This window comes from Amblyraja radiata, chromosome 6 (genome assembly GCF_010909765.2).
Source record: "Amblyraja radiata isolate CabotCenter1 chromosome 6, sAmbRad1.1.pri, whole genome shotgun sequence".
Taxonomy (NCBI): domain Eukaryota; kingdom Metazoa; phylum Chordata; class Chondrichthyes; order Rajiformes; family Rajidae; genus Amblyraja; species Amblyraja radiata.
Genome location: NC_045961.1, coordinates 92,855,857 through 92,868,067, shown reverse-complemented (window position 1 = coordinate 92,868,067; position 12,211 = coordinate 92,855,857). Strand labels below are relative to the sequence as shown.

The 12,211-nt window shown below is 44.1% G+C and overlaps 1 protein-coding gene across 1 annotated transcript in view; it reads right to left on the bottom strand.

The window, feature by feature from the left end:
- The window catches only part of vwa3b (von Willebrand factor A domain containing 3B), a 184,255-nt gene extending 172,280 nt beyond the window's left edge, over window positions 1-11,975 (bottom strand). Inside the window, exons 1-2 of the mRNA XM_033023449.1 lie at window positions 11,935-11,975; window positions 3,024-3,184 (exon numbers count right to left, since the gene is read on the bottom strand). Coding sequence (XP_032879340.1) covers window positions 3,024-3,174 — 151 coding nt within the window. The 5' untranslated portion in view covers window positions 3,175-3,184; window positions 11,935-11,975. The remainder of the gene's footprint in view (window positions 1-3,023; window positions 3,185-11,934) is intronic.
- Window positions 11,976-12,211: the final 236 nt, after the last annotated feature.

The following is a 12,211-nucleotide window of genomic DNA, read 5'->3' as shown; positions in this document are numbered from 1 at the left end:
TTTTTTTTATCATGTTTCTATGTTTTTAAGATGTGAATGTGGGAGGTATAATTAGTAAGTCTACAAAGGACATGAGATTGGTGGTAGTCTTGATAACGAGGAGGATAATCATAGGCCATGGAATGAAATTGATCAAAAAGTAAATTGGGCAGGGCAATGGCAGATGGTATTTAATGCTGATATATTTGGGGTGATATATGTTGGGAGAGTCTAATGAGAGTAAGATATACACCAAAAATGGAAGGACTCCAGAGAGTATTGAGGAACAAAGAGACCTTGAATTACAGATTCAAACAGTCCTGAAGGTGGCAGTACAGGTAGAGAGAGTAGACATGTGGGATTGAGACATAAGGAATTGCGGACGCAGATTTACAACAACAAAAAATAGTGCTGGAGCAACTCAGAGGGTCTGGCAGCTTCTCTGGAGATCGTAGATATGCAATGTTTCAGGTCACGACCCTTCTTCCGACATGTGGGATATGTGTGATATGGCATGTGGGATGTTTGCCTTGATTAGCCAGACCAGAGAGTATAAGAGCAGAGAGGTTTTGATGCAACTTTACAAAAGATTAGTTAGGCTAAAGCTCGAATAATGAATGCTTGTCACATTATAGGAAGGACATCATCCCACTCGAAAGAGCGCAGGTGAGAATTGCCAGAATATTGCATGAAATGGACTGTCTCATTTATGAGAAGACTCTATATGGATTAGGTTTGATTCTTTAATGTGGAGAAGGCCAGGAGGGAGGCTGACAAAGAAGTACAAAATTAAATATGGCATAGATAGGATGGATGATAGGAAATATTTCCCCACTGGACAGCTGTCCCAAAACCAAAAGTACAGACAGGATTAAGGTTTTAAGATTTAAGGAAGATTTGTTTTCACCCAAAGGATGGGAGAAATCGGGAACGTACTTAGAAACATAGAACATCAAGCCATATGATCATGGCGCATCATCCAAAGTGAGTATCCCGTACCTGCTTTCTCCCCATACCCCTCAATTCCATTGACCCTGAGAGTTATATCTTCCTGAAAAGGTGGAGGGGGCAAAGACTCTTGCTGATTAAAGAAGTCTTTAGACAAGCACCTGAATATCTGAGCTGGACATGAAGTGCAGCTGGTAAATGGAATTACTAATAGATGGGTTCTTGGTGGTCAGCGTAGACTTGATGGGCTGAAGGGTCTGTTTCTGTGCTGCAAAATCTCAGGTGAAAAAATAGAAAAAAACTCCAAGTGCTGGAAATCTAAAATAAAAGCGGAAAATGTTGAAAACACTCTGCAGGTCATGCCAGATGTGTGGGAAGAAGAAAAGGATTAAAATTTTAAGCAGGCACAGTGGGGCAGCTGGTAGAACAGCTGTCTCACAGCATCAAGAGATCCGGGGTTCAATCCTGACCTCGGGTGCTGTCCGTGTGGAGTTTGCACATTCTCCTTGTGACCTGCGGGTTTCTTCTGGGTGCGGGTTTGCAGGTTAATTGGTCTCTGTAATTTGCCCCGAGTGTGTAGGGAGTGGATGCAAAAGCGGAATAAGATAGAACTAGTATGAATAAGAGCTTGCTGGTCAGTGGGCCGAATGGCCTGTCTCCGTGCTGTATCTTTTAATCAATCAAATCGAAAACCCTTTGTCAGAACTGTGGGAAGGAGGGCTACAGATTATGAAGCTTCTTTTGCCTACTTCACCGGTCTAACAAAGGCTCTTCTTACCTGTGGTGTGAACAGTTGTTCTCTGCCCACAGGTGTGGCCTGGCCTGCTGAGCGGTTCCTGGAATTTATGTTTTTATTTTTTTTTAAACACGAGCACATATTTTCAGAGTATGGTGAATTTACCGCTCCTCTCCTTTCTGCTGCTTCCCACAAAGCCCTAAATTCAGGCTCTAGCCTCTGACACCCATGTAATAGATGTATAGGTTCCAGGAGCAGAATAAGGCTGTTCAGCCCATCAGTCTACTCCGCTATTCAATCATGCCTGATCTATCTTTCCCTCTCAACCCCATTCTCCTGCCTTTGTCCCATAACCCCCGACCGCGCCTTTGCGGTTGCAGCCCCTAGACTGTGGAACAGCATCCCCTTTCCCATCAGAACTGCCCCCTCCATCGACTCTTTTAAGTCAAGACTAAAGACTTATCTATACTCCCAAGCCTTTCCTGACGTCCTCTGAGTGAGGGCTACATGTATATATGTATGTAGTTTGTTTTGTTGTGCTATTCTTATAACAAATGTAAAGCACTTTGGCCAACGAGAGTTGTTTTTTAAATGTGCTATATAAATAAATGTGACTTGACTTGACTCGACACCCCTGATAAATTATATTCTGGTTTATTCGATTCCTGAAATGAAGATTAAAAATATTAGATTACAGTCAAAGTAATCTAGTGCGGAAACAGGCCCCTTTGGCCCAACGTTCCCATGCTAACCAACGTGCCCCATCTATTCTAGTCCCACCTGCCCACATTTGGCCCATATCCCCTAAACCTTTCCTATCCATGTGTCTGCCTAATTGTCTTTTAAATGTTGGTATCGTTTCTGCCTCGCCTACCTCTTTTGGCAGCTCATTCCATATACATATCACCCTTAGTGTGGAAAAAGTTGTCTCTGAGATTCCTATTAAATGTGTCCCCTCTGACTTTAAACCCCTGTGTATCTGGTTCTTGGTCCCCCTATTCTGGGTAAAAGACTGCATTTACCCTTTTGATTCCATTCATGATCTTATACACCTCTATAAGATCGTTTATCAGCCTCCTATGCTCCAAGGAATACAGTCAAAGCCTGCCCAACCTCTCCCTGTAGTTCAGGCACACAAGTCCTGGCAACATCCTCGTAAATCTGCACTGCTTTAGAAATATTTTCAATGCAGAAAGCATGCATAAGATAATTGCGTACAACAACCGCCTTACTTAGTCCCTCCAAACCAAAGATCCAAACATCTACAGTACACCTGTCAAGTTACCTGGCAGATCACCAATTAAAACAAATGCTTCACAATGTGGTGATGTCACTTCACATGCAACAAAGTAAACATTACCTTGCCTGTGTTGAAATCCAATCTGTGACAGAATTTGGGACAGAGTCAATCGGCCTCTCTTGAGCCCATGAAGCTGAAGCCATTTTGATGAAGGAAGGAGCGTTTGAACATCATGCTCACAGTGTGAGGTTTTCTCATGGATTTTGTGCATTTTCAATAACCTGTGATGGGAATTTTAAAATCATGCAAATCAGTCAACTAAAATCTTGTAAACTAAGACAAAAATAAAGTCAGGCATCAAGGAATTCTCTCGGACTCTGCAAATTCCTCAACTTCCATTTTATAGAACATCATAATTTGATGAAAATACATGGGACATCTTTTTTTTCCAAATTTATGACTAACACAGCTGCCAATGTGGCTCTTGTGATGCCATCTGTAAGTTGCTATGGTCAAGAAAGCACACCAACGTCTCTACGTCCTTAGAAGGCATTGGTAGTTTGGCATGTCCCGAACAACCCTCACCAATTCTACAGATGCATCACAGAAGGTATCGTATCGGGACGCATCACAGCCTGGTTTGGGAACAGTTCCATCCAAGACCCCCAAGAAATTGCAGAGAGTTGTAGACAAAACATGGGCAATAAACCGATTGACGAACTGGGTGATGGGTGTGGTAAGATATGAAGCAGGTATATCCCTACACAAGGGTTCCTTTTTTCTCTCTTGTTTTCTTTTCCTTCTCACTTTTCTTTTTTTTCTTTCTTTTTTTTACAGTTTTGTGGGTTTTTGTCTTTATTTTTCTACAGGCTATCACTTGTTCACCCCTGGACTGCCCATCTGGTACTCTAGGGGGTTTACACATCACTACTTCCTTCACTCATTTCATTTCTCACTCTCTCTCTCTTTCTTGATCTACCTTTTTCTTGTTAAATTTAAAATAGAAGTTGTACACGAAATGTTTGTCATATGCCGTGGTTTATACTACTGTACATTGCTTCTAATAAAAATACAAATTAAAAAAAACAACAACAAAAAACATGGGCAATGATGAGTCAGAATACAGGCGGGAGATTGAAAATCGAATTGAATGGTACCAGAACATCAGTCTTTCTCCAAACAGCTCCTTGGTCTCGCTAATGTTGAGAGCGTTAATAGAGTTAATAGAGCCTTCTCTGGGAAGAGCATGCAAAGCGTTACTGTGCTATGGGGTTATCTTGTAGTATTAATTCTAAAGCCCCAACTATCTAAGATTTTAATGCATTAACCATCTATTTATTATGCAGAACAAATGTAATCACCACACGTAAGTTGCAGACTGAAATTTATCTTAAACATAAAAGGTCGAGGTGTGTAATGCAAATATCCAAACTACAACTATGTCAGGCAAATTTCATGTTGTGGTCTCATATTATATAAATTATTTAATTTATTGCAGCCAGTTGCCTTTAATAGTCAGATTTGAAAAGAGAACTGAACTTGACACACAGTTAATGTGGTTTATCTGTATAATACTCTACGTGTCATATACTGTATGTTCAACTTGTCTAAATCTCCCTGCAGCATCTTTCTCTCCTCTCCTGAAATTCACAAATGTCACCCAGTTTTGTGCTGCTGGCAAACTTGGGTGTATTACATTGAGTTGCCTTAACTAGGCCATGGGTGTACACTGTGATTAGCTGGTGCCCAAGCACTGATCCCCACTGTATCTAATCCTCAGGAGTTTAAGATGGAGCAAAGGATGGGCAATAAATACAAGATTTACCATTAAATGCATCAATTGAAAATGTTGTATTTTGAAATCGAACTTCAACTTGCATCGAGTCAAGAGAGTTTCATTGTCATATCTGCCAACAATGGAACAATGAAAGTCTTACTTGCTGCAGCTTAACAGGCCTGAAAACACAATGAAACACAGATAAATATATAATAATAACCATAAAAGTGCAAAGCCAAAGTCCATAGTGCAACCAAACACACGGTCCTTAGAAGATTGTGCAGGTTAGTTTGTATAGTATTCAAGAGTCTGATGATGGGCTGGAAGAAGCTGTTCTTGAATCTGGTGGTCACCTTTTTCATGTTCCTTCTCCCCAATTGTAGTCGCAAAATGAGAGCATAGAGTTATAGAGTCATAGAGTGATATAGTGTGGAAACAGGCCCTTCGGCCCAACTTGCCCACACTGGCCTAGCTACAATAGTCCCACCTGCCTGCATTTCGCCGATATCTCTCCAAACCCTTCCTATCCATGTACCTGTCTAATTGTTTCTTAAACGTTGCGATAGTACCTGCCTCAACTACCTCCCTGGCAGCTTGTTCCAGACACCCACCACCTTTTGTGTGAAAAAGTCACCCCTCAGATTCCTATTTTACTTCGGAGTCACGTGAGTGACTACGTGAAGAACCCCGCCAGGACGCATGCGTGTCATATCGCTTTCACGCTGGCGAAACGACAGGCGGGGTGGAGCGTTCCCCCGCAGCGGTAAGTTTGAAACCGCGACCTGCAGGTAAGTGATTTACTCTGCGGTAGTGTTTGTCCCCGCGCTGTTTTTACACAGGGGGGGAAGCTGGACAAAATAGTGTCCACAAGTGCTGCGAGTGAAGCTGGCTGGGGAGGACCGCGAAGTTGCGGGAGCCAGCAGCAGCTGAAGGCACAAGCCCCGTAAGTGGGATCAGCTGTGCCGACTTTTGGTCCCGCGCCGGCCAGAACACCACGGCCGGGCGGGAGACTATTCAGAATGGGGCAGTCGACTTTGACAAGTCGAAACGGCAGGAGGCGGGGTGGAACGACGTTCCCCCGTAGCGACAGTTTAAACCTGGACCTGCAGGTAAGTGAAACTGCGGTCTTTACTCTCCCCATACTGTTTCACAGGTGGGGAAACATGGAGAGCTGTGCAAACAACGGCAGGCGGCACAGGAATCACCCGTAAGGGAACAGCTGTGCCAGACTTCGCTCCCGCACCGGCCAGATTAAACACCATGGCTGGGCGGGAGACTATACAGAATGGAGCCGTTGGTTTTGGCAAGTCAAAACGGCAGGAGGAGGGGTGGAAGGACGTTCCCCCTTAACGGCAAAGCCTGGACCTGCAGGCAAGTGATACTGCGGTCTTTATTGTTCCCATACTGTTCTACAGGTGGGGGGAAACATGCACAAGGCAAAGAAGTCGACCAGAGCTGGCAGGGGAAGACCGCGGAGTTGCGGACGCCAGCAGCGGCCTGCGGCACAGGAATCACCCGTAAGGGAACAGCTGTGCCCGACTTTGCCCCCGCGCCGGCCAGATTAAACACTGCGTCTGGGCGGAAAGGCAAGAAGAAAACCAAAAGAGTTGAGGACTGATGAGTCCGACTTTGGGCGGCCAGCGACCGTGAGCGCTGGAGCCGGTTGGAGCGGCTTATGGAGCCGAGCACCAACATGACAGGCTCCGGGAGATGGAGTCTAGTCACTGTGGGCACTATGTAAAACCCACAGCAGCACCTCTTGTAGGGCTGCACAGTGCATCTCCCTCGTCAGAGGGGAGTACTGGGGGGTCAATTCTGGGCTGACCCTGAAGAGGGGTTTTGACGAACAAAACTACAAGTGTGCAGGAAGGCAAAATCTACTGGTCATGGTGTCCAAATACATACAGCCAGACCACGATGGACACCACTGTATCGTGCCAAAGTATCGCGCACCAACCACCAACCTGGACAGAGCCACTGTCGTGCCGCTGCCGATCGGACGCCTGTTGATGTTTAGTTGAGAGTAGTGTTAAACTTGTTCATGATATATGTATTTTTATTTCTATTTATTTTTTACTGCACACTGAATGGACACTGGTTTGAGTAACGTTTTTTTGTTTCCTCTGGGTATGTGAGTACTCAGGAAAATAACAATAAAGATATACAATACAATACAATACTGCAAAAATACTTGGGACCAGGAAGCTGCGCATCCCTGAATGTTCCAGTCGTGGAAATAGCATCTGGAAACATGTCGGAGCAGGACTTAGGAAAGCCCTGGGGCTCATAAAGGCGACAACATTAAGGATCTCCTACAGCCAAAGACAGCACCCTTATGCACCCACCAGCAGAACAAGAGAAGCTGGTGAAAGCTCAAAGGCCGGGCATACAGGACAGCGGTCTTTTAGACCATAGCCCAGACCGGCCTTTCTGGAAGATGCGCAAACCCCCAACCCAAAAACAAACCCAGACACCGGCGCCTCAACCTCCACGAAGACCACACAGAAGAAGCAAACTTCCACTGGTAACAATGGAGGTAGGTGGGTCTGGTCCCTTACAAATTATAGGAAGAGTGGATAATACACACATTGGTGGGAGATTACACTCTTTTGGATACATGGTGTATATTAACTACAGACATTATATCCTAAGCAGTATCCAGGGATATACCATTGAATTGTGCAAAAGGGGTAATGGGTAAACCCAACACGATTGGCTAGAATACATTGTACTATATATTCAGTACAAAATGGGAACTGGTAACTGCTAAAGGACTGATTTCCAAAGGCTACTCCATGGCTAGCATCAACCTAAAAGATGCTTACTATTCAGTGCCTACACGGGCTGATCACAAACGTTATTTAAAAAAAATTCAACTGGCTGGGACAGCTCTGGCAGTATAGAGCTCTACCAAATACATAATCATATGATCATACTAATTGTGGGCATAACTTTGGAGTTGGCCTAACTAGCTGTAACAGCCACCATACAATTGGGTGAAAACTGGGGTTATCATCCATCCAGTTAAATCTAAACTAACGCCTACCAGCATAATGGATTATTTGGGGTTCACTATTGACAGCTCACATGTCAGTGACTTTACCAAAGGACAAGGCTACAGTCTTAACTGAGGCCTGCAACAACCCCACTGACATCAGTGAACCGTCTATCAGATTGGTAGCAAGTATAATTGGCATATAGTGTCTGCCTTTCCAGCCATACAATTTGGACCTTTGTATTACCAAAAATCTACAAAGGGCAAAATACAAACACTCAAAATTAATACTGGTCATTTCGACAGACCAATAAGCCACCAATCAAAGCTTATGGAATTAAAATGGTGGAGGGATAACATTCGGCATTGTTCCAACCCTATCGTTATCAGCAAACCCTTAGTGGTGCTACAAACTGATGCCAGTGCGCTTGGTTGGGGTACTACCAATTTCCATCTCCATCTGTGGAGGTAGATGAAAGGCACAGGAGGCATCATTATCATAGACACTGGGCATAAACTACCTGGAAATGTGGGGTGCGTTCTATGGCCTAAAGTCATACTGCACTGGGATAAATCACCAGCGTGTTAGACACAGAGTGACAATCTGACTAATACAATTTGGTAATGGTGTATCCAGAGAAATATTGGAATATCAGCTACTTACCTACCAGGTAACCCAAAATTCAGTGACAGACATCAGGTTACACAAATTCAATAAAATAAGACTTAACCACCAGTTACCAAACTGTGTTTCTTGGGAACCAGACCTGGGACAGCAGGGACAGATGCTTTTCACTGCATTAAGGGGGCAATTGTTTATCTATGCATTCTCTCCTTTTCTGCATCATCAGTCGGGTATTACGAAAAATACAACAAGACTCAGCGTCTGTTAATTGGTAGTGCCGATTGGCCTACTTAACCATGGTTCCCTGTGATACTCAACATGGGGTTTAACCATGTATCACCATCCTGAAACAACCAGATTATTGGTTCATCCTGTAACAGGGGAACCCATCCATGTCAAAAACAACAAACCTATCAATTTGTAGAGTCTAAAGAAACCTCTACTGCAACTGGGACTGGCAGACCGAACATTGAACATTATCTCAGCGGGCCACAGACAGTCCACCAAAAACTATATCTGGTATACATCAGGAAATGGGAGATATATTGTCACAGAAACAACATCACCTACAGTTTGATGAACATAACGTCTGTTCTCGAATTCCTGGCAGGCGTCCATTATGATGAGGGGCTCAGTTACAGTGCCATTAACTGCGCCAGAAGTGCCCTATCAACATATCTATGGCGAGGATCAGAGCGTCATTCTGTTGGGACTCATCCCTGGTAACCAAACTTATGAGGGGAATTTTTAATATCTATCCCCAAGAACCAGGTACTCTCTAAATGGGATATGAGTATTGCCCTAACGTTGCTAAGGAATTGGTCTTCAGCAACAGCTCTGTCCCTGCAAAGACTGACGCACAAAACAGTCATGCTGATGGCTTTGGTCACGGCACTAAGGGTACAGTCGTACATAAGTTAAGGCTGGACTATGACTTCTTCAACAGGAATATAACGTTTCATATTACAAATTAGTCAAACAGAACAGACCTCATCGGGATCATCAGGCCTCAAAATAGAATTTAGGGATTACCCTACAGATATCGTCCATGTATAATAAGACAATTATTGTTCTATATGGAGAACACCAAAAACATCTGAGGCTATGAGATGGCATTACTAATCAGCCACAAACAACCCCACAAAAAAGTGTCGGTTCAAACTATTTCCAGATGGCTGAAACAGGTTTTAACAACAGCTGGGGTGGATACTAACATATTCAAATCTTATTCCACCAGGGCTGCAACTACATCGGCAGCTATGGAGTTGGATGTACCAATGAACCAAATCCTCAAGACAGCAGGATGGATCAGGGGAAAATGTTCCAACTATTCTACCACAAACCAGTAGTTAAAATGGAACTTTGCAGAGTCAATTTTAAGTTCTGTAATATAATTCACCCCATAAATAGGGGCTATAATTTGTTGTTAACAATTTATCATGGATTTCAATGTTGGATTCATGTCTAAACATGTTAACACAATTCCTCCCACAGTCAATTAAGGCAGATGTGATGCATGGACTCGTTTCCACGGCATGAAATCACAGAGCTTTGAAATCTTCACGTAGTCACTCACGTGACTCCGAAGTAAAATAGTAAGATTAAACGAGAACTTACCAGTTCGAAGTTTGATAGTTATTTTATGAGGAGTACGTTGAGGGAATAAGTGCCCTCCGCTCCCACCCTTGATCATATACTCATCTGGCATTTTCTTCTCTAATCTTACTATGTTCAGTCATTACAGTTATCTGTGATTTCACACCGCTGCTTTGAAGAATGAACCTTAAACCTATGTCATCTGGTCCTTGATTCCCCTACTCCGGGCGAGATAACATGCAAGGAAAAGCTTTTCACTGAACCTCAGTGCTCGTGACATTAATAAACCTGACTCAATCTTAAATTAGCTATTTAGCAGGAAACAGAAAGGCAGTATATTAATTAAAATTAATATACTTACTAATACATATTAGCATATTAGTGAAATGTGGAAGTGTTGATGTACAAATGGACCTTGGTATCATGAACATCAATCTCTGAGAGCAAGCAAACAGGTGCAGAAAGCAGTTAAGAAAGCAAGGACTAATTCAAAGGTAGACAAAAATGCTGGAGAAACTCAGCGGGTGAGGCAGTATCTGCGGAGCGAAGGAAATAGGCAACGTTTCGGGTCGAAACCCTTCTTCAGACCCTAATTCAAAGATAGACACAAAATGCTGCAGATTTCAAATCGCTGGAGCAAAAACCATCTCTGGAGCAAAGGAAGGGGGTGATGTTTGGGTCGAGACCATTCTTCAGACTCAGGGGAGAGGGAATCTAGAGATATGGAGGGGTAAGGTGTGAAAATGAAAGATCAAAGCTGACAATGACAAGGAAATATAGAATGGTTAGCTGAGAGGATGGTGACAAGGAGGCATATAGTCAGTAAAATTAATCAGAAGGACAGTGAAACTAATCAGAGCACTAGGCTGGGGGAGGGACGGAGAGAGAGAGGGAAAGTTAGGATTACTTGAAGTTATAAAAAATCAATATTCATACCACTGGGTTGTAAACTGCCCAAGTGAGATATGAGGTGCTGTTCCTCCAATTTGCATAGGGCTTCACTCTGACAGTGGAGGAGGCCCAGGACAGAGAGGTCAGTGTGGGAATGGGAGGGGGAGTAAAAGTGTTCAGCAATCAGGAGATCATTTAGGGGTCTCGACCTGAAACGTCACCCATTATTTCAATCTGGAGATGCTGCCTGTCCCGCTGAGTTACTCCAGCATTTTGTGTCGATCACATAGGCCTAGGCGGACAGAGTGGAGGCGTTCAGCGAAACGATCGCCAAGCCTGCGCTTGGTCTCGCCAATATATAGGAGTCCACATCTGGAACAGTGGATACAGTAGATGAGATAGGAGGAGGTGCAAGTGAACCTCTGCCTCACCTAAAAGGGCTGTTGAGATCCTTGGATGGGGGTCAAGGAGGAGGTATAGGGACAGGTGTTGCATCTCCTGCAGTTGCAGTTCCTTGTTTTTACTAAGTCATAGGTGCAAATAGGTGAGGGGAGGGTGATAGGTAGATAGTTGGACAAAGGCCAGAGATGGGAAAACAAAAGGTGTGAGATAAAGTTATGGCGTGAGTCCACAGCAGAACTTGAGATGACCATCATCATTGTCCTCGGTCTGATGGGCCTATGCCACAATGTTATAAACCCCTGTGCAAGTGGCCCTGGGGAATCAGGACCGTGCATCCTGTTTATAGTACACTCCACGACCACAGGTCACCCACCCAACCGATGGGATGGAAACTCGTTCTAAAGATAATTGCCACTGGAATAACAGTCGCTTACTCAGCACTTTCCAATTCAACACAGGGTCGGCAGAAACGCATTGGCCTCCAATTCATTCATTTAAAACATTGCGTCTCTGGAATAACTCATGTTGCTGGCAGCACCGTGGCAAAGGTGGGATTCAGCCTGTAAACCATGGTCTTTCCATCGAAGTCCGACGAGAAGGAAAAACTAAGGTCTTTCCGTCCAATTCCGACGCAAAAAAGGGAGAAATAAAAGTTTTGAAAGGTTGCTCTTGAAGGGAAGGGTCTGTCTATGTGTGTGTGTGTGTGCTAAAGCTACAAGCTGTAAGCTGTAAGCAATATTCTTACCGCGCCGCCGCTGCTTGGAGCTCCGGCCGCTACTCCGGGCTGCGCTGTTTACCCTGGCGACGGCTGTTACCAGGTGAGGCAGCTACTGTTCGCCCTGAACAAGTGAGTCAGGCACCAAACGTTTGCCTGGCTTTGCCCAGCTACGTACAAAGTGTGTGTTGTGCCTTTCCCCCCCCCAAGAAATCTTGATGGCCTACTTCAACAAACCTGCCCACGATGTTATTTCAGTAACAGCAATAAGCAAAGGAAGGAACAGCAGATGCTGGTTTAAACGGAA